This window comes from Orcinus orca, chromosome 18 (genome assembly GCF_937001465.1).
Source record: "Orcinus orca chromosome 18, mOrcOrc1.1, whole genome shotgun sequence".
NCBI classification, from domain to species: Eukaryota; Metazoa; Chordata; class Mammalia; order Artiodactyla; family Delphinidae; genus Orcinus; species Orcinus orca.
In genome coordinates this window covers 69289371-69311449 of record NC_064576.1, presented here as the reverse complement: position 1 = coordinate 69311449, position 22079 = coordinate 69289371, and the positions used below count along the sequence as shown (strand labels likewise).

The 22079-nt window shown below is 42.5% G+C and overlaps 1 protein-coding gene across 1 annotated transcript in view; it reads left to right on the top strand.

Annotated features, from left to right (window-relative positions):
- Window positions 1-17665: 17665 nt before the first annotated feature.
- The window catches only part of KL (klotho), a 38973-nt gene continuing 34559 nt past the window's right edge, over window positions 17666-22079 (top strand). Inside the window, exon 1 of the mRNA XM_004282207.3 lies at window positions 17666-18590. Coding sequence (XP_004282255.1) covers window positions 17778-18590 — 813 coding nt within the window. The 5' untranslated portion in view covers window positions 17666-17777. The remainder of the gene's footprint in view (window positions 18591-22079) is intronic.

Genomic DNA, 22079 nt, shown 5'->3' with positions numbered 1-22079 from the left:
ACACAAGTGAGACCTCCAACCCTGTCCAGCTGTTCAGAGGTAGAAAAGGAGTAGGTAGAGAGTTGGATTTAACAAGGAATGAGGTTTTTCCAGGCTAGTACTTTGAAGGGAGATGGGTAGGACACTGAGAAAGAGTGCAAGGGAGTGATTATAATGGTAGACAAAGGAATCCAAGCTTTGTAAAGAGGGAAGTGAGGTGACGGGCAGGGTCAGGTCAAAGGATTATCAGTCCTAGTGGAGTCAAAGAATTGTCGCCAGAGAAGTGCTAGTGGGAATAAGATGGGTGGTGGCAGGTGGCAGAGAGTAGGACGATTGAAACTGAGATTTCAGAGGTAATATAATTATTGGTTATGACAAAGTCTAGGCTATGACATGGGAGTCTGTGGTGAACGTAGGTTGGAGACCAGAATCCTTTGAGATGAGACGATCAATAGATTTAGAGGCCAGAGAGTTGACGAGAGAGTCTGCATGAATATTGTAATCATTGTAAGGGTGATAAAAGTAGTAGTAGAGAGAAGGACCATGAGCCAGGTGCTGGAGTCTTCAGCGAATGGGCGGAGTTTACACGGTTGTGACAGAGAAACTGTAGTCTGATGGCACACCTTTTAAAGTCCTGGGGGCTGCAGGGAGGATGTAGAGACCATTGTCCACAGGAGGCAATGAGGGTTAAGGAGGCTCCTGCCTGACCTCTGCTTTCCTGTTGTGTTCCTTGTCTGTTTTCCTTTTCATTTCTCTTCTTGAGTGCCTGTTTTCACATATTACAATTATGATTTGAGATATGTTCATTCTTTGAAACTCAACTTCTGCCCATTGAAGTGACTAAATGCCTGAACTGGGAGAGCAGAGGTATGGAAGGAATGACAGAAGGAACAAAAGCAAGAGATATTCTGAAGAAGAACCAACCCAGTCTATCTGATCATTGCATATAGGAGGCAAGGGAAAAGAGGAATGAAAGATGACTGCAGGGTTTTAAGCCTGGAGGTGAGAGAGTAGCAAATATCATCACCACTGAAAGAAACAGAGAAATGAGCAGGAGGGCTCGATTTGGAAGCAAGATATTTTTTAAAATATGTTTTTATTCACAAAAGCAACACACAGTCATTGTGTCCTTGTATTATAACATATAAGGAAATTAAAAAAATAATTAGAGGTAAAATTTTGGTATACATTTTTCCAACTATGTATGGATATATATGTTTGTATTTTAAAGTATAAATTGGATCATAATTTACCTAAAATTGCATAACCTGATCTTTTAACACTTAACAATGTTGTAAACCTTATAGGTCATTGCATAGTCTACCCCAGTGCCATTTTGAAAAACCACATTAGTAGTCCATTGTACATATAATTTACTGTACCAGTCCTCTCTTGTTGGATATTAAGGTTATTTCAGTTCTTTTGCTACATTCAGTTCTTTTGCAATAGCTATTCTTGTAGCTAAATATTTGTTCACACTCACAATTCTTTCTTTTATTCATTTATTTTCCAAATACATATTGAGTGCTGAGTCCATGGAATCAAAAATGAATAAGAAACCATCCTGATCCTCAAAGTTCACAGTTTAGGGCAGGGAACAGACAAGTAAATAGGCCTAAACTTACAAGGGTGAGTGGTAGACTGTAATTTTCTGATTCCCTAGAATATTGTATTGTTTAGATTTTAACTTAAAATGTATATCCTCAATACTTGGTAAAATATCATGATGATTTCTTCAGGTTAATTTTTAGAAGTGAAGTTGTGATTCAACGTTTTAAAGTTTTCAATCCATATTGCCCTGTTGCTCTTGAGAAAGGCTGCACCAGTTGTACTCCTGGTGATGGTGCAGCAGAGTCTGCTGACTCTCTTCTGATGCCCATTCTTCCCTTTCTCTCAGGGTGATAGATATCCCCAAGTTGTAGCTGGGCACCCAGTTTTGCAGCTGCAGATTAATTTCCCAGTTTCCCTTGCAGCTAGGTATGGCTATATGACTTGTTCTGGCAAGTGGGGTGTGCAGGAAAGGATGTGTTTGCAACTCCGGGTCCTTCCCTTATAGACATTTACTCTGGACATTCTCCTGTTGATTCCCTTGTTGATGGCTGAGAAATGATGATAACAGGAGCAATCTGGGAAACACATAATCGGGGTGGCAGAACCAGCACAAACCCTGGGTTGTCTTCTCCTAGACAGCCATGTGAGTGAGCAATAAACTTCTATATTGTTTTGACCCTTATATTTTTGTTATTGTTACTGCAGCTTAGTCTGCACCCAGTTCATATAAGCAACATCTAAGAGAATCTCTTTCCCTAAACCCTCACCAACACTTTGCAACTTAAGGCCAAAACTCTTCTCTCTTTTAACTTGTTTCTTTAATGGCCCCCAAATTCTGTCTTCTTTTATTTACATGTTTCATGGTTATGGAGTTACTTTGAACTTGTTAATTGGAATTTTAACAAACAGTTCCACGTTTTGCTTCTGATTTAACCCAATTTAACCTAATTTAACTTTGGAGTCACTCTTTACTCCTCTTTCTCAAATCCACATCTAACCTGTCAGGAAATGTTTTGCCTCTACTTTCCAAAAAGATCCAGAATCTGACTCTTTCTCCTTCCACTGCTACCAACCACCCTATTCCCAGCCCCTTACCTCCCATCTTTTCCCAAAAGAGCAGGCAAAGCGATCCTTTAGAAGCTACATGAGTTCATGTCGCTTCTCTGCTCAAACCCTCCAGCAACTTCCCATCACACTCAGAGAAAGAGCCAGCGTTCTCTGCTGTGGCCTTGATGGCCTCCTTGCTGATCCTGAGTGGGTCAGGCACACCCTGAACCGAGGCCCTTTTCACTGGCTGTTCCCTCTGTGTCGTTTATTCTTTGTCCAGATATATTCATGGCTTACTCTCACCTCCTCCAAATCTCTGTTGAAATGCTACCTCCTCAACGAAGCTCAGCCTGACCACCCTGTTTAAAACTGCAACCAGTCCCACCAGCTTGGCAGTGCCATTTCTTTCCTAACTACTTATTTCCCTATAGCATGTATCTCCTCCTAATATACTATGTACTAAACAATTTACTTAATATGCTTTTTGTTTATTTTCTATCCCCTTTCACTAGAATGTACGTCACACGAGAGTAGGGATTTTGTTTATTTTGTTCGCTGCTCTATACCAAATGCATAGTACAATGCTTGGCATGTAGTAGGTGTTTTTGTTTCCCATAGCTGCTGTAACAAATTGCCCCAAATTTGGTGGCTTAAAACAACACAAATCAATTATCTTACAGCTCTAATAGTAAAATGTTGGCAAAGTTGTATTCCCTCTGGAGGTTCTAGGGAAAAATATGTTTCGTCGCTTTTTCCACTTCTAAAGGCTGCTGACATTCCTTGACTTATGGCCCTGCTTCAGGACAACCCCTGCTTCCATCCTCACATCGTCTCTGTTTCTGCTCTCTTCCTCCATATTTCCCTTATAAGGACACTTGCGATTACACTGGACTCACCTGGTGTATTAGCTTGGGCTGCCTCATAACCAAATACCTAGACTGGGTAGCTTAAACAACAGAAATGTGTCTTTTATAAGTGTACTAATCCCATCATGAAGGTCTCACCCTCAAGATCTTATCTAAATCTGTTTACCTCCCAAAGGCTCCATCTCCAAATACTATCGCGTTAGGGGTTAGAGCTTCAGCGTATGAATTTTGGGGACACAATTCCGTTCATAGCATGCAGATAATTCAAGATAATCTGTCTCTCTCAAGATCCTTACTCACATCTGCAAAGTCCTTTTGGATTGTAAGTCCCTTCGCCATATTCATAGGAATATGGAATTAGAAGGTACACATCTTTGGGTGCTGTATAACTGCCTATCATTTAGGTGATCAGTAAATATTTGTTGAATGAGTGAATAAACCCTTTGGAATATTAAATAAATTTCAGGTTTTGGTGTGGTTGCTGTACATTTAATTCTAGTTCAGGCCAGACTGACCTCACCTCTGGCATTCTAGTGGTTAATTGTTCCCAGAGGATCTTGGTGGTAGAAGCTCCCCACCCCCAATCTGGTGAGACAGCTCCAGGTCAGCTCCCCTGAACTCTTGCTTCAGCTCTCTTCCCATGGAGCTTCAGTGAGCTCGTCATATAGTGTGAGCTGGTAACATCTCCCACTTCGTTCCTATTTCTGCTTTTCAGGCCTCTCAGGTCTCAAAATACCTTGTAGCCTGTACCACAGTATTGCCCTCTCAGCACTTATCATTAATCTCCTCTAACACCATCCTCAGGTCATGCTTCCTGCAAGGGTGCTGGTAGCCTCTCCCTTCCTCCCACCATGGGGAGCAGGGCTGGGTACCGGTACTTCAGTGACCATAATTTGGAGTTTTTTAGGAATGGATGATTACAAGCTCAATCATACTATAGTTGCTACAGCACCTAAGGGGAGATACAAACATCCATTCGTTTATTCATTCCACCAGTGTTTACTGAGCACTTTGCAAGGCATGAGGGCACCAAGCCCTTGAGAAGTTCACTAGATAAAACGTCACAGGAGCACAGATCAGAGAGACAGACACATGTGCTTCCTCCAAAGCACAAAGAATGCTGCTGCTCTAAGCCAGAGGCTGTGTGGCTCCTGAGGACAGAACTAAGACCCTCTGGTAGAAGGTGCAAAAAGGCAGATTCCATGGAAGGGATCACGTTTGATTTGTCGTGTCTTCCAGGTAGCAATTTCCCTGATACAGAGAATGTTTAGGCAGAAGACTGAGAGGATTAGAGGAGACTCCTACACTGGTGGGAGTTTAAGTCATATGACCCCAAACTTCCTTCAAGTCCAAGATTCTATTTTTTGATTAAGGTGGAGTCTCAGTCTGGGATAAAGTCATATGATTAGGTATATTGGTCACTCTCAGCTGCAAATGACAGAACCCACTCTGGCTGGTTTAAACAGAAAAGGAATTTTTTTTAATTAAAGGATATTAGTCACTCACACAATGGTTGGGATGCTTTTCAAAACATCGTGGAGGGTGTGCTTCCAGGAACCGGAAACCATTCCCACTCTTGTTGCCGCCAAGCCCTGGGAGCCGGCATCTCTAGGAGGGACTAGATGCCCACTGGGAATGATTGCTGAGACCTGGCTTCCCTCTGCTTCCTTCCTTCCTTCCTTCACTGCCCCTTCTCTGTGATTAGCATGCACTCCTCAAGACTGTTCCTTCTTTTTTGATGTTGCCTTTATCAGAATACATGTTCCATGTTTGGAATTCCCCTTTATATTATATCACATCTTTTTTTCTGGGAGGTAAATGAAGTTGAAAAAGAAAACAATTAGGGAGAAGAAAAGACTCAGGGAGATCAGGCGTCATTTCCATTCACATAGCATCAGTTTTGTTGGCCACTGCACCCACGGGCACTACAAAACTCAGTTAATCCTAATGCGATTATTTAGCTGACGTGCTTCCTTTTTTCTCTCTTCCTTTCCTTTTGCTTTCTCCTCTGGGGTAAGGGATGGAGAGATAGTATTTATAAAGTAAAGACAAAAGGAAGAAAATTCCCTCCTGATTCCATGCCTCAGAGCATAAATATCTTCAACCAGGAGATGTTTTAAAAAATCTAAATTTGTAGCACAATTTATGTAACTTCCCCTGTTGACGGACATGGGGAATTTCCCTATTGCCTGATGTTACAAACATCACTACACTGGGCATGTGTGCACGTATATCTTTATGCATTTGTTGCTACTATTGCTATAAGATAGAGTCCTTGAAGTGGAATTTCTGGATCATATGCCATGGTATGTGTTTTTTTTTTATAGATGATGACAAATTACCCTCCTCCGAAGTTGTAAGATTTACATTTTCATCAGTAGTATATAAATGTACACTTTCCTGTACTCTAACACTAAATGTTAATTTTCCCCCCATTTTTAGATAAAAGATGGTCTCTCTTAAAAATTTTCTTTTGCTCTCAGTTTAGTAGTTCTTGTTTGCTTATGTTTATTGGACATTTTAATTTTTTTCCTTTGTGACTTGCCTGTTCATTTCTGTTGGTGATTTTCACACTGAATGGATTCTCTTTTTTAAAAAAAAAATATTTACAGGAACTCTTTATACATTATAGCTATTAACTCTTTGTGATTATTTTCTTCTAGATTGATTCTGACAAGACACTAATTCTAAATAGTGGCTTTACTCATATAGTTAAATTTGTTGGCCTTTTCCTTTATGTTTTCTGGGTTTTGCTTCATGCTTGGAAAGGCTTTCTTCATCACAAGATTATAAAAATTTTATATATTTCTCCTAAATATTTTTCAGTATTTTAATATATATTTTTTTCATTTTGCTATTTAATCCACTGGGACAGTTTTGTTAATATGGTATGAATTTGGAATCTAACTTTATTTTTTCCCCAAATGAGTGGCCAGTTTCCTCAGGCTTTAAAAAAATCATTCTTTCCTTAAGTTTCAGCTTTTGTTATATTACTACATATATAGATATATAGAGACATACAGATCTCTCTCTCTCTCTCTCTCTCTCTCTCTCTCTCTCTCTCTCTCTGTATATATATATCTCCAGAGCTATTTTGTACATTCTAATATGTTTTACTGCTTCTTCACTATTCGTATTCCAGCAATATATTGCTTTGATTATATTAGTATAAACTCTTCCCTTATTCTTCTTTTCACAATTTTCTTGACACAGTTGACATTTATCACAAATGCTGCTGAATATTTTTCTTGTTTATACTGTATCCGATTTTTCTCCTTGTGTGCATCGCCAATTTAAGCATGTTGACTTTGAGATGGAGGCTTGAAATTTTCCAGTTGAAATGCTGGGCAGGCCCTGGAGGTGTGAAGTGAAAGGGCAGGGATGAAGTCACAGTAGAGAGACCCAAATCTGTGAATCAGTCTCACAATTGAAGCCAGGAATTAGCTGAGCTCTCAGAAGAAGGGTGTCAGGAGGAAGATGAATGGAGGGCCAAGGACTAGGCGTTAGAGATGGTAAACAAGCGGAAGAGGAGCCAAGCTAGAATCACAGAATTCATACTGTAGAAGGCAAGCTATAAAGATCAAAATGCTTGGGCCACATTGGAGGCCCCTGCTGAAAAAATAAGACCTTCAGGCTTTCTGTTTAGAGAGAGATGGACAAAATAGTGCAGGTACAACATCAATACCGTTGGGATGAGGATTTGTAGGCAGCTCTGCTGTCACTCGGTCAACAGGTCAGATCCTATAACCAAATTTTATTAGTCAGTCTCAGAGAGTGATGCATTTTGGGTCATTTTTCTGTGCTGGTGATGCATTCAACTAATTAATTCACCTTCTGCTTCAACCAATGCCCCTGATGACTTAGAAAGCCAATTTCAGCCTGTGGCCAGGGGCAGGGTGGCAATCTGTGAGAGTGGGCCAGATGGATGCTAACTGGGCCATCCAAAGCTCTGAACTGCCGACCTTAGTCCCAGTCAACAAAAGAGACTGGCCATATTCAAAGAAACAGTGAGCTTGGTTTTGTACTATAGGAAGAGTATAGCTCTTGTGTTATCTCAGTGAGAAATAGGTCACAAAATTGTATATTTTAAACACAAGCATATAGACAACCTGAAATACTGCATCAGGTATTTGAGATAAATGTGGTTTATAAAAATAGTTACTTTTGAAATGCATGCTGTGTAGCTTCAATCCTGCTGCTCAGTGATGTTTCAGTCGTCTTCTGTTGACTATTCAGGAAATTCACCGTAGTAGTTCTTTTCCTATTTTTCATACTCACCCAGCTTGTTCACTCTCAGCAGTTGACTTACAGTTCTATTCTACTAGAAGATATAAAGCATTAGTTTTTAGTTTCATGTCATTCCCTTGACCCCTCCCATCCCCACCCCATCAGCCTCTCACCTCAAAATTTATTTTTCTATACCTTCATCTCTGCCTCCAAATCTCTCTGTAGCTCTACCCACCTCTCTTTCTTTCTCATCTCAAAAATATATAATCCTTCTTCACTTTGGACCAAAATTCATTGACATGTATGTCCTTTAATTTGCGTACAAGTAAAAAAGTCAAATAATGTTGAAAGGTTTTATTAGAAAATCATCAATCCCCTGGTTTTGCCCCTTTCAACTCTTAGGTGTTTTTTCTTGGCATTTCCCCTCCACATTTTAAAATAATATGCATGTATCACTTTCACCTGAATTATTCATACAATTACCCAGTATGTTATAATCATAATTCTCTATAAGATTTATATTAAACATAAATATGTAAAGTTCATTCACGGCTGAGCCAAGTAGTCCAAGTAGTGTACCATAATAACATTTCTTTTATCATACAATTCTTTTTTTTTCCTGGAGAAGCAATTTCCTTATTTTTTTCTTTCTTTGAGTCTAGTACTGATGCTTGCTTTGTCTCTTCAGCCTGCACTTCTTTTCCCTTTAGGATATCTTTTAATTTTTTGTTGAAAGCTGGACATGATCTATCAGGTCAAAAGAACTGAGGTAAATAGGTCTTTATTATGATGTTTTATGTTTACTTGGCTAGGAGTTAAGCTGTGTTTACTACTTATTGCAGCTGTGGTATCAGAGGCTAAAATTTTCTCTAGTGTCCTTGGTTTTGTCTCTTCTATTGTCTTTGGGTTTCCCTAGAGACCTCTTCTTAAATAGGGTCTGAGGCTTGCAGTTCTGTTAGCTGTAATCCCCCATTATTATACAGGAGCCCTCGTGATGTGGTGGTGAGGTGTGGGAGAAGGGAATCATTGTGTGGCCCTGTGCTTGAGTCTCAGTCTATTAGTGAACCTGAGTTGGGTATTTCTCTTTCTCTATGTCAAAATCTAGAAGGATTTGGGTGTTTCCTGTCCTCCAGGTTGGTAGTCTATGGTAAAACTATAGGTTGATACAAATGAACTTATTTACAAAACAGAAATAGACTCACAGACATAAAAAATAAACTTATGGCCACCAAAGGTAGAAGGGGGGGCAGGGATAAATTGGGAATTTAGGATTAACAGATACATACTACTATATATAAAATAGATAAATGACAAGGACCTACTGTATAGCACAGGGAGCTATGTTCAATATCTTGTAATAACCTGTATTGGAAAAGAATCTAGGGAGTTTCCTGGTGGTCTAGTGGTTAGGATTCCGGGCTTTCATTGTGGTGGCCTGCATTCAATCCCTGGTTGGGGAACTAAGATCCCACAAGCCTTGTGGCCAAAAAAAAAAAAAAAAAAGGAATCTGAAAAAGAATATATACAGCATATGTACATAATACATATGTATGTACATTATGAAACATTGTAAATCAACTATACTTCAATAAAAAAATAAATGAAAAAATAATTTAAAAAAACCCCACAGGTTGATTAGGATCTGGTACAACAGTTTCCCTTGAGGCCAGGCCTTTTCAAGGAGAGCAGAGAGCTATGGGTGCATTTTAGAATGGTTACTTCTCCCCTTCTCCTGCCAGGAGCATGAGGGGATTTTTCTCCATTTTAAAGTGAGAATCTGGTAGGGCTCATGCAGGTAAAATTGACAGAAGTGAGGGGCCCTTAAAGTTGGGCCCCTCAGAGTTTTTAACTCTCAAGCTTGTCCACACTGAATCTCCAGCAATGTGTCAACTACAGTTTAAAGTTTTCCTACTGGTATTGGCTCCAGCTGTGGGCTTCTGCTCCTGGTATGCTGTGCTCCTCTGTAGTGCCTGTCTGTCTTTCCAGTTTTCAAGGCAGCAGTTTGCCCTGTGACCTCACTTCTTTGATGCATCTAAGAAGAGCCATTGATTTTCAGTTTGTTCAGTTTTTTTCTTGTTGCGAGGATGGAAGTGATGACTTCCAAGCTCTTTACATGTCGTCCAGAAAACTCAAACCCTTTACCTCAGATCTCTGGCTAAGTCTCTTATTCACTCCTAAAATCCTGTAAAATCTCTCTCAACAAAGTTTATCAGATACCTTCCTGTTCCTTTTGTGTGTGTTTTGTTTGTTTCCTGGAGACATCCCTCCTGAAGCCCTCTGTTTTCCTGCTCCTGTCTGGAATGCTTTGCTCTAAATTGGCTGCATCCTGAGGCTTCCTTTTGCTACAATCCTACAAATTCCCTTTGTATTTTTCCTGCCTTCTATCCTCTGTTTCATGCAATCCATGTTTTCTCTTTTTTTGTTTACTTCCTTATTTTAGTGGAGCATTTATTTTTATAGTTTCAGGTGCATGGAAAGCACTTTTTAAAAGATATTTAATGTCTGAATTGTCTATTCTGCTGTCACACATGATTATTAGTTTGGTGGGGTACATAATTCCAGGTTGAATATAATTTTCCCTCAGAATACTGAAGGCATGGCTCCAATGTTCTCTAATTTTCAGTATTTCTTTTGAGTAGTCCAAGGCTATGTTGATTCTTAGGGAGTTTTTTGGGTTTTTTTGTTTTTCCCTTCTAGAGACTGTAAGATCTTATGGGATTCTAAAGTTCTACAATGATGTGCCTTACTTTGGGTCTTTGATCATTATTGTGCTACTTAGACCTATTTAACTAGAAACTCATGTCCTTCAATTCTGAGACATTTTCTGTTTTCTCCATTCTTTCTCTTGAGCTCCTATAAGTCGGATGTTTGATCTCCTAAATTTTCCTTAACTTTTCTTTCCTATTTTCCAATGCTTTATTTCTTTGTGCTAGTTTCTAAGAGATTTTCTTATTTTCCAGTACGTTTGCCAATTAAAAATTTTTATTTGTCACCACATTTTTCATTTTCAAGAGTTGTTTTTCGGCTCTGTATTGTTCCTATTTTTATCCTTACCTTCTTCTTATATCATAGATGCAATATTTTCTCTTAATTGAAAATAATAATGATGGTTTTTGTACTCTTCCATGAAGAGGTTCCCTTCATCTATCTGGTGATTCTTGGCTGTGTTCCTTTATATTTAAGACTGAGTCACTAGGAAACTGTCTGGAATCTTTGTGTGCATAGGCGCTTGTGATAGATGGAGTGTTACTACCAGGTGCTCTGAGGGAGTCCTGGAACTGGCCTGGGAAAGAGAGTTGGGGGTCCCCCTGCTAGCTATGCAGAATTTTATTTACTCTCTTACTTTTTAGTCCCATGCCTCACCCATGCTCTTCTCCAGGTATGCTGTTCCCAAGGCTGTAGCCTCTTTGGAGTTATTTCTCCAGAGACAATAAGTTCCCTGTGGAGCTAGGGGATGAGTGGAGCCAGATTGTGCTTAGGATGGAAAACTGGGATCTAACTGCTCTGTTTTTCAGGCCTCCAGCTGCCTCTCTCCTTTCAGAGTATCTCAGCTCTTGAGCCTTTCTGGAGCGATGTTAGGTAAGCCATCTTACTTCTCATGCATCTCCTCCCTCAGTTAACTCACCCACCAGTCCTTCATCTTCATTTCCTTTATGTACGCTAACCTCTCTCTGTTTCACTGAAATAGATATGTCTCTCCTTGTTGTACTGGGGGAAGTTGTGAGAAAAAAAAGGGAGTAGAAGCATCTTGAGTCCAGCAGCTCAATGCCCTAAGTCCCTGATGGCCATGCTCCCTGCTGCTAGATATGAGCCTTGTGTCAGGACATGTTTAGTTGGTGTGCAGGTCAGTTCCAGGCTAAGGAACCAGTGGTATTACATAGGAGGATAAGGGGTGGAGTGGGAAATGCCGGATCTGAGCCCTCAGGCTCCCTGCTCCAGGAATGTCAGAAGCACACACAATGCAATCTAGTGTCTCCACGGTCTACTTTAGCTCCAGAGAGGTCCTCAGAGCTGCAGCTTCCTGGGAACACATTTGCTGTTGTCTTGAAGACTACAACAGTGTCCTACTGTAGAGCACAGGGAACTATATTCACTATCCTGTGATAAACCATAATGGAAAAGAATATGAAAACGAATATATATGTGTGTGTGTATATATATATATATATATATGTATGTATGTAACTGAGTCACATTGATGTACAGCAGAAATTAACACAACATTGTAAATCAACTATACTTCAATAAAATTTAAAAAATGCATATTTGTTGAAAAAAAAGACTTCACAGAGCTTTTGTCGCCGTTTTTAGTGGCTTTTTGCCCACCACCCCTTGCCTTTGCTCCTTCTCCACCATTCCAGCATTCCAGTTGCATGCGCTTGTTTATCTGCTCTTCTTACTATCTCCATGTTTAATATTTTGGGACCTTAAAAGCCCACAATCAGCTGCCTTAGATCACAGCTGGTGCTGTACGCTTACCTCATCTTTCTCCTGAAATTTCCAATTTTCCTTCTCCCTCACCTTTCCTCCTCTGTGTACAAATACGTGCAGAGTTCCTCATCTTGAAAATATTTTCTATGAACTCTGTGAACCCCTCAAGTGACCATCCTTTCTCATTCCCTTCCTCTGGCCAACTTGTCAGAAGAGTATGTACTTTGGGCCTTTATTTTTTCACCTCGCACAGACTCTCATTTAATGCCTTACATTGTAATCTGACTTAAGCCCCATTACAACTTAAAACATCTGTCTCCAAAGTCACCACATGATCTAATTTCTAGATCAGTTGTATTTTCTTACCAAGTTTGATCATCTTTCCTTTTTGAAATGCTCATCTCCTTAGCCTGAAAAACACATTACCCTAGGACTTTTGGCCCTCCCTGTGGGTTCTTTTTTTTTTTCTTCTCTTTTTAGTCCACCCTGTTCACTCCCCACAGATGGAGATGAGGCTCAGCCTCTTGGTTTTTAGTTGTTTCTTTTCGAATGCCCTCATCTTATCCACTATCCTGGTGTCAAAATTTCTCATCCAAATCTCCAGTCTGTAACTGCCTTCTGAGCTTCAAAGCTATAACTCCAATTATTTGCTTAATAACCTCGCTTACAAATTTGACTGACACTTCAAATTTAACATAGCACTGAATTCATCTTTTATCAAAAATTAATTACACCTCCTGATGTACTCAGGAATAACAATGGTGGTGTTGTTTTCACTTTCAACTCAGCTCAAAACATTTAAACCATCATTTACTTTTCCCTCTCACTCACCCCCCCCCATATGCAATCAGTCTTCTTTTGTATTGCCTCCCATCTTTTGCTTTTTTTTCTTTGCATTTTTTTTTTTACTATGCTAGGCAGAAGCCTTCCTTAACTCATTATCCACTTTACTACAGTTGCTTTCAAAGTGATCTTCTAGGTTCTAGTATCTCCCCCTCAATTTACTGACAAAACAATTGACTGATGAACATTGCCCCTTTTTTAAAATAAGTTGAGGCATCTTTCTCTTTGCCCTTGTAGCTCCACTACTCAAAAACTTTCTGTGGTTCCTGAGTTGGGCTGACCACAAAGGCCTTTACAGTTTTGAAGTCAGCTCTTGGATTGTAAATCAATTTTATTTTTGTTTTGCCAGCAAATAAGCAGAACAAGGATATGAGCAGGTGGGAATGCTGCCTTGTTGCCTTCCTAGTTCTTCATGAAGGTACACCTGATATTTAATGGCTCTGAAAACCTCTGTGGAATGAGGAACTTGCCAGCTCAAAGAAGCTCAGAGCCCTAGTGTCACTGCCTTTTCAATCTTTTGGGGCTTGTCAGAGGTGTACCAGGGAAAAGTGGGTATGTTGGCAGTTAAACTATTCCACAGTGACATAGCTTTGTGTGCTATTTCCTGTTGTAGCATCAGACCTATCTGAGGTTTTAGTAGAGTGGGCTTGGGCCATTGCCCACCAAAGTACATATATATGCAGGATGTCAAATATGGTATTGTCATGACCACTTTTTCCTGTACTCAGGGCAGACATTACTAATCAATCACAGCCTCTTTTGTAAGCCAGGATGTGGCTCCAGAATCCTCAACAAGGTGCTTCAGCCATCTCTTACTAATGGTTTCATTCATTCATTCCACAAATATGTGTGTAGCAACTACAATGTACAGGCATTATTCTAGGTGTTCCAGATATTGCAAAGAAAAAGCCAGGTGTCTGTTCTCATGAGGCTTACATTCTAGTTGAGGATAAAGGAAATAAGCAAACAGACAAGATAATCTGAGATAGTCATAAGCTCTATGAGAAAAATAAAACAGGACCCTGTAATTGAGAATGACTGGGGGTAACTATTTTGGATGGAGAGGTCAAAGAAGGCTGCTCTCAGAATGTGGCTTTTGGTCTAAGACCTGACTGAGGAGAAGCAGGTGGTTCTGTAAAGAGCATTCCAGAGAGGAGGAACAGCCTTGAGGTTGGGAGCGATTTTGGCTAGTTCCAAGGACAACCAGGAGGTGAGTGTGGCTGAAACAGAGTAAAGAGTGGGAGAGTGATATGAGAGGAAGGCAAGTGTTGTTGGTCTGTTTTTTTAACTGCTGCATTCTCAGTGCCTGAAATAGTGCTTGGCACAAAACAAATGTTTGTTTAATGAGTAAATGAAGGGAGAAGCTCCAATGTGATATAATGACAAAACCTATTAAAGACTCTTTATGGTCTGATCCCTACCTACTTTTTCAGTCCACAATTTCCTTGCACAAATAGACTTTTTTTTTTTTTTTACCACAAATACACTGTGAACACTTTTTTCTTCCACATTTTGTTTCCCCATATCCTTGCCTCCCAGGCTCCTTGCAAGTTTTACTCTTTAAACCCCAGATATTGTCATGTCTTTTCTGTGAGACTTTTCCAGTCAACTCAAAATAGGGTAACTTTTGGGGCTTCCCTGGTGGCGCAGTGGTTGAGAGTCCGCCTGCCGATGCAGGGGATGCGGGCTCGTGCCCTGGTCCAGGAGGATCCTGCATACTGCAGAGCGGCTGGGCCCGTGAGCCATGGCCGCTGAGCCTGTGCGTCCGGAGCCTGTGCTCTGCAACGGGAGAGGCCACAACAGTGAGCGGCCCACGTGCTGCAAAAAAAAAAAAAAAAAAAAAAATAGGGTAACTTCTTCTTCTGAATTCCTCTAATACCTGTCATAGGTGTCATTTGTTAACACTGAATGTAATAAATTAAACAACTTTATTATCAACTTTCTTCATCCTGTTTCTCCCAACCACTACTGTTTTTGAGGAAAGAGGCTGTCGCCTGTGTTTTGAAGTCTTGAGCTCCTCCTGGTTGCTTTGCCCATGGTGGTTGCTGAGAGAGATTGTGTCGATGATATCAGTATCTCCTCAGAGAAGCTAGTGACTGTGACTGGTGAGTTGAGAGCATGTGGCGTTGATGTTCTGTTTGGGCCCACGTGAATCAGTGAACCCCCTTCTGCTCCCTTCGCAGGGGAGGGCTCCACTGGTCCCAGGAGCACCTGGGAGAAGGGACTGGATGAAGGATGATGGTCACCTTGATGACTACCTTTAGGTTGTTGAAAATCATCACCACGACAAAAGTCAGTAAGATCTCCACTAATCGGTCCTCTGTCAAAAAAAATCTCCTTTCCTTTGATGCATCAATAACTTCACCTTTATATTCAAAGCACAGCAAGTAATTAATCTCTTATATGTGGGAGAACAAAGCATTGAATGAAATCCACATTTTAGATGTTGGAAGGGGCCTGTGAAAGAACCAAAATAAAGCTGAACGAATGCAAAGCAGCAGTAGCACTTATTCACACTTCAGGAGTCCAGAATTTAATAACCATGAACAGAACCTTGATAGATAAACAGCAAGTTCTGGAAGTAAAGTCTAATTACCATGTAATTTTTATCATTGGGTTACATTATCACCTGGGGACATCCCTGCAAATGCTGAAAGCTATGATGTCCAACTGGAGATACATGTGCTTTATGTCCCCTTCAGAGAGAGAAGAACTTCAAATATGAAGTATTCAGTCACCTTGGTCCTTTTTAATCACTGCTCTAAAAGTCCCTCTCTCTATCTCTCTCACTCTCTTTTTTTTAAAACTGTTGGTTAAATAAAAGTAGCAATAAATACAATCTGCCCTGAGCAAATAGACCATACATCAATAAGTGAACACTTAGCATAAGCCATTTTCCATGAGACCCATGAAGCATTTCTAATTGAAACTTAACAAGCTACAAGAAGCAGACACTCTAATCTGAAGCTCTAGAAGGGAAATGTGATCCTGCATGCAGACATAGGAGCTTTTTAATTTAGCTGGAAGAGAGTGTGACTGTGTGGTTGCGTGGTATAATTTTGTTAATACCTGGAGTGTCATTGTTTGTTATTTCACATTTATTGAAAAATGTAGATGCCACATGTAACAGAATAGCAATGTCTTGTTCCAGCCTGATGGCTTAATCTTACTAACCACATAATATATGCTAGCTGGAGGTGGGACTATTTAATAAAACACTGGAATAAATTTGTTGTGCTTACATTTTAAGGAAATTAATAAAAGTAACCTCATCTGCAAAATTTAAAACTTTATTGATTTTAAGTCTGTATGAAAGAGCAGTGCAGGGATGATCACTAGATGAGAATGGATGTATGGATCCTCTATGAGGATCTTAGTCATTGATCACAGGAGCAGGTGTGCCAGGATTGAGGCACATTGTACTGGAGAGAAAGGCAAAGATATTAGCAGGATCTTACATTTGTCTGGGTTTCCATGTTTGAGTCCTCTGTGTGCACATTTTTTCATTTGAGTGTAACAAGCCTCTAAGGTGGCAGGGCGGACACGGCCATCTCCATTTTATACAATAGAATGGATAAGGATCCTAAGACTTGGAGAGACTTTCCCACCCAAGATCACAAAGGTGGAGCCCAGACCATCCACTCCCCAGTTAGTCACAGATCAGATATACACACACTTAAATGGACACAGTGTCTCCACAATTTCTATCAAAAGGGCTCTTTGGTAACCGGAAAGATGTCATGACTATTTTGTCGTAGAGGGTGCTTGGGCCAAACCCCTCCTTCCTTTTCCGTTCACTGATCAGGGACCCAGAGTCCTCCCACTCCAGCCCAGCTGCGTGCAAGGTCTGCACAGATAAATTACTTGCCAAGCCAGAGCTGAAAGCTAAAACATGTGATTATTCAAAAAACAGATGCAAAGGATAATAGAGGTTAATGACAGCTAGTCAAAGTACAAACCTTGGTGTTTCTCTCTTTTGGAAGAACAATCACAACTGTCATTCATCAAGTAATTCTGCACTATTGAATTAAAGAACAAGTACTGGGTTTGAAATGGTTAAAAGATAACAGTAAGAGGGAGAGGAAAGCAAAGTTCCAACTCATCCCATACATCTCCTTTGGCTTCCTCGAAGGCGTCCTGGCCTGGGGCCTGCGGGACCCGCCATTCAGGTTGCGCGCGTCCGGGGACTCTTCACGGGAGCATCTTCCTTAAACACTTCAAGGGGAAGTCCGCCACAAGTCCCTCTCTCCCAACATTCCAAGTTCCGACCTAGCTCTCCCCACCCTGCCCCCCAGTACAATTTCGGCCAATTCCTAATCGCCTCTAGTAATGTCAGTTACTCTTGGCCTCAGAGTGGGAGAGAAGAGAAAGCAGGTGCTTCCCGGCGGGCGGACCCCGCGAGGGCATGCAAAGTTCCCGCGCCGAACTCAGGAAAGTTGGGTGACCGCCTTCCTTCCTCCACGCTCCCCGGCTCTGCGGCTTCTTCCAGGAGCGCGCGTGGATGCCGAATAAAAGGCGGCGCGGAGGGCACTCATGTCGCAGAAACATACCCAGCTGCCTCTGGGAGCAGAGAACAGGTGCATTTTCCCCGACGTCCGGGAGCGGCGCCCGTTGCACCTTGCCCGCGATCGCGCCCCCCGCGCGGACTCCCGCTCGCCCTTTGCGCCCCAGCCCCCCCCAATTCGGGGCGGGGAGAGGCGCGGGGCCACGTGTAATTATTGCCGGCGGGGCCCGCCGGGGAAGCGGGGGTGGGCGCGCTGGCGGGGGGCGGGCGGCGTGGCGCTGGCATAAAGGGGCGCTGCGCGGCGCCTCGGCGTCCGGCTCCCGCGCAACATGCCCGCCCACGTCCCACCGCGCCGCCCGCGTCTGCGGACGCCGCCGCTGCTGCTGCTGCTGTTGGCCCTGGGCGGCCTCCGCCTGCGCGCCGAGCCCGGCGACGGCGCGCAGACCTGGGCCCGCTTCGCGCGCCCTCCGGCCCCGGGTGCCGCGGGGCTCTTCCACGACACCTTCCCCGACGGCTTCCACTGGGCCGTGGGCAGCGCCGCCTACCAGACGGAGGGCGGCTGGCGGCAGCACGGCAAGGGTGCGTCCATCTGGGACACGTTCACCCACCGCCCTCCGGCGCCTCCAGGCGACGCCCCGGTAGCCGGCCTGCCGTCGGGCGCCCCGTCGCTGTCCCCGCCCGCCACCGGGGACGTGGCCAGCGACGGCTACAACAATGTCTTCCGCGACACGGAGGGGCTACGGGAGCTCGGGGTCACCCACTACCGCTTCTCCATCTCGTGGGCGCGGGTGTTCCCCAATGGCAGCGCCGGCGCCCCCAACCGGGAGGGGCTGCGCTACTACCGGCGTCTGCTGGAGCGGCTGCGGGAGCTGGGCGTGCAGCCCGTGGTCACCCTGTACCACTGGGACCTGCCCCAGCGCCTGCAGGACGCCTATGGCGGCTGGGCCAACCGCGCCCTAGCGGACCACTTCAGGGATTACGCCGAGCTCTGCTTCCGCCACTTCGGCGGCCAGGTCAAGTACTGGATCACCATCGACAACCCCTACGTGGTGGCCTGGCACGGCTACGCCACCGGGCGCCTGGCCCCCGGCGTCCAGGGCAGCCCGCGGCTCGGGTACCTGGTGGCGCACAACCTCCTTCTGGTGAGTTCGAGGGGCCAGGCGGAGGGCCACGCCGGGGAGAGGGCCACTGGAGACGTGAACCTCCGGTTAGATGAGGCTCCATTTGAGCACATCTGTGAGGTTAGCTGGGATTCACACCCGGGGAGGAGGCGGGGGGTGGGGGCCGGGGGGCGCTGAGCATCTTGGACTTCCCTGGAAAGCGTGGAGTTGGGAATGGGAGGGAAGCCCCCGCCGTGGGAGTGCCTGTGATTGCCCTTTTGGGCCCATCGTCAAAAAGAAATTGGAATTAGTTTCTCCTGTGAGAAAAGGGAGCTCCTTTCTCTGAGGTTAGAGGAATTCCTAGAGGTAAGATAGGGAGGAGTACGAGCAGCCACGGGGAGCATGAGAAAAGAAACAAGTTTGTTCGGAAGCCACGCAGATAGCGTTACTCTCTACTAGAATTTGTGGAGGTGTCGAGAGTTCAGTGTTAATCCAATAAGATCTGTCTTGCTTGTAGCACAAGTTCACGCTGCAGCAAATTTGAAGGTATTAAAATCGCATCTACTGCAGAGCAGAGTTCAAACTGTCTTTGGATGTTCTTTCTGTGGCAGGATTGAACACTACATCCACCAGCCTTACTTAATCAGCAGGGGTATAATGACCCCTCATAAAATCTTAAACAAAGCTAGCCATAAAAGACAGAAACCACTACAGGGTGGTACAGATTGGGTCCTACAACAACTGTATTCGCACGATGCTTTCTCCAATAGGAAGGATTCCTCAGGGATGAGATTATTAGCCTGACAATTGATTTTAACACCCTTGTGCAAAAGGCTTAATAAATTTTGACAGCAGGAAGAATGAATGTGCCATGATAAAGTTGTTCCCCAAATAATTCTTTCTCCTTTTTCTCCTTAGTATTGAAGGTTAGGTCTCATCGATTTGAGGGTTCATTTATAATCTCAGTTATTGGTACACTTTGTACAGAATTTTGTATCATGAGAGAATATTTTATGGATATGAGCAAACATTTTAATAAAACTGTTTAAATGTGTAACTTTTGGCACCACATTTTGGTGACTTGTGGGCCTACTGGAAGACCTGTTTTTCTTTAAACATCTTTATTGGAGTAGAATTGCTTTACAGTGGTGTGTTAGTTGCTACTGTATAACAAAGTGAATCAGCTCTATGTATACATATATCCCCATATCCCCTCCCTCTTGCGTCTCCCTCCCACCCTCCCTATACCACCCCTCTAGGTGGTCGCAAAGCACTGAGCTGATCTCCCTGTGCTATGCGGCTGCTTCCCATTATACATTTGGTAGTGTGTATATGTCCATGCCACTCTCTCACTTCGTCCCAGTTTACCCTTCCCCCTCCCCATGTCCTCAAGTCCATTTCTACGTCTGTGTCTTTATTCCTGTCTTGCCCCTAGGTTCTTCAGAACTTTTTTTTTAAAGATGGAAGACCTATTTTTAAATTTAGAATTAAACCACATATTTTGAACAAAGTCAAGATGAAGACCACTTCTACACACTTTAATTGAAGCCATAGATAATTGAGGCTAAACAGTATTGGGTTATTGAGTTGACTTAACTGCTGGAGCTGCTGGTAATGTTGTAATAATGGCTAATTAGATTGTATGTCAGCTCCACAAAACCTGTTTGGTACCACAGGCCATAAAAGAATGTTGGCTTTGTTTGACAAAAAATTTGTGATTTTAGTGATTCCATATTGATACATATTTTTCATTAAGATACTTTAGAGCAGTGGTAATAAACTTTTTCAGTCTGTCAATCCTTTTAAGTAATCAGAAGACCCTAAATAGCACCTGTTCATGGTTGGTGATAGAAAAACTATGGGAAAAACTGGCCGTCTTTTAAAGAAAACGTAAGGAAATTTCAGTTTGTACCAGTTTGTACCAGAAACAAGAGATATGTGGACCAGCTGAAGGACCTAATAGACCATTCCTGCAAAATTACTACTTTAGATTTAAATCACATGAGTTCTATTTTCAGAATGCATGTAATAAACTCTGTGTAAATACAAAAGTTATCAATTGCTATAGCCACTTACATGATCAGTTCATACATAAGATAAGGAACTGGGGCTGTAGGAGCTTTCTGGTACTCTGGTATTTTATTTTATTTTGATTCTAAGCTACTGATTTTTTTTTTTTTTGGAGTACAGTTGCTTTACAATATTGTTAGTTAGTTAGTTTCTACTATACAGCAAAGTGAATCAGCTATACATATACATATATCCCCTCTTTTTTGGATTTCCTTCTCATTTAGGTCACTGCAGAGCACTGAGTAGAGTTCCCTGTGTTATACTGTAGGTTCTCTTTAGTTATCTATTTTATACATAGTATCAATAGTGTATATATGTCAATCCCGATCTCCCAACTCATCCTACCACCACCCCCTCCCCCTTGGTATCCATATGTTTGTCCTCTATGTCTGTGTCTCTATTTCTGCTTTGTAAATAAGATCTATACCATTTTTTTCAAATTCCACATATATTACTCTGGTATTCTAAATAGTCAACATGCTTTTGGTTCTTGTGCCCACTCTTGGCCTTTTGATTAACTTCCCAGTTATATTTTTGTATCCTTACACAAAAACTTGCCAAACACTAACCATCTTTCCCAGAAATGCAGTGGACTTTGTGTTCATAAGAAATTAGTAACAGGGGGACAGTTGGTTTTGCTGATGCTACAAACATAATTACAGTTGCTGTAAAATATTAATTTTGCTTTCAAATTTCTTTGGTTTGGAATTTAGTCATTCTTGTATCTTACAAAGAAGTAAGTTGTCATGATCAAAAATGGTATCTTTCATTGTTTCATATGAGATATTTTCATTCTGATTTCAATACTCTTTCTTGGCGTGTGTGTTAGGGGGAGGGGGGAGGGAAGTTTTGATCTTAGTTGAAAAGATAAATTATATTCCCCAGATTTTGGTAATGGAACGTTTTGGTAATAGAACATTTCAGCTAGGGCTTAGATATTACTGGCAGGGGTCACTGGGCCCCTAGCTTATTCATCTGCGTTTGGGGATGTAATAACTTGTGAAGGATAAATCTGGCCAACACCCCTCCCCTGCCCCATTCTCTGCTTCTACTAATTTACAGGTGGACTAAGGAGACCCCCTGGGGAGACTGGAAATTTGGACACTACCCCCCCCCCCCCGGAGGACAGGAGGCAGGCCAGACAAACTGCAGGATGAATAATGAGGTGGGGAGGCTTTGCTCAGAATGGAGTCTTCGTGTTTTTTTGCGGGTTTCTGGTGCTGAGGTAAACCTTAATAAAAATAGCCTCTGTGTGTGTATGTGTGAGAGAGAGACAGAGACAGACTGACAGCCAGAACTGAAAGGAGGATTTCTCTGCAGAGCCCTAGGAATCCAGACTGCTTTGCTCAGAGTATAACCCAGGCAGAAGACACACCTCCTCTCTGACTTGAAGAGGGACTGCTCTGCCTTCATGGCTCTTGAAAGATGGTTCTTGATGGCCCCAGAAAAACTAGTGTTAAG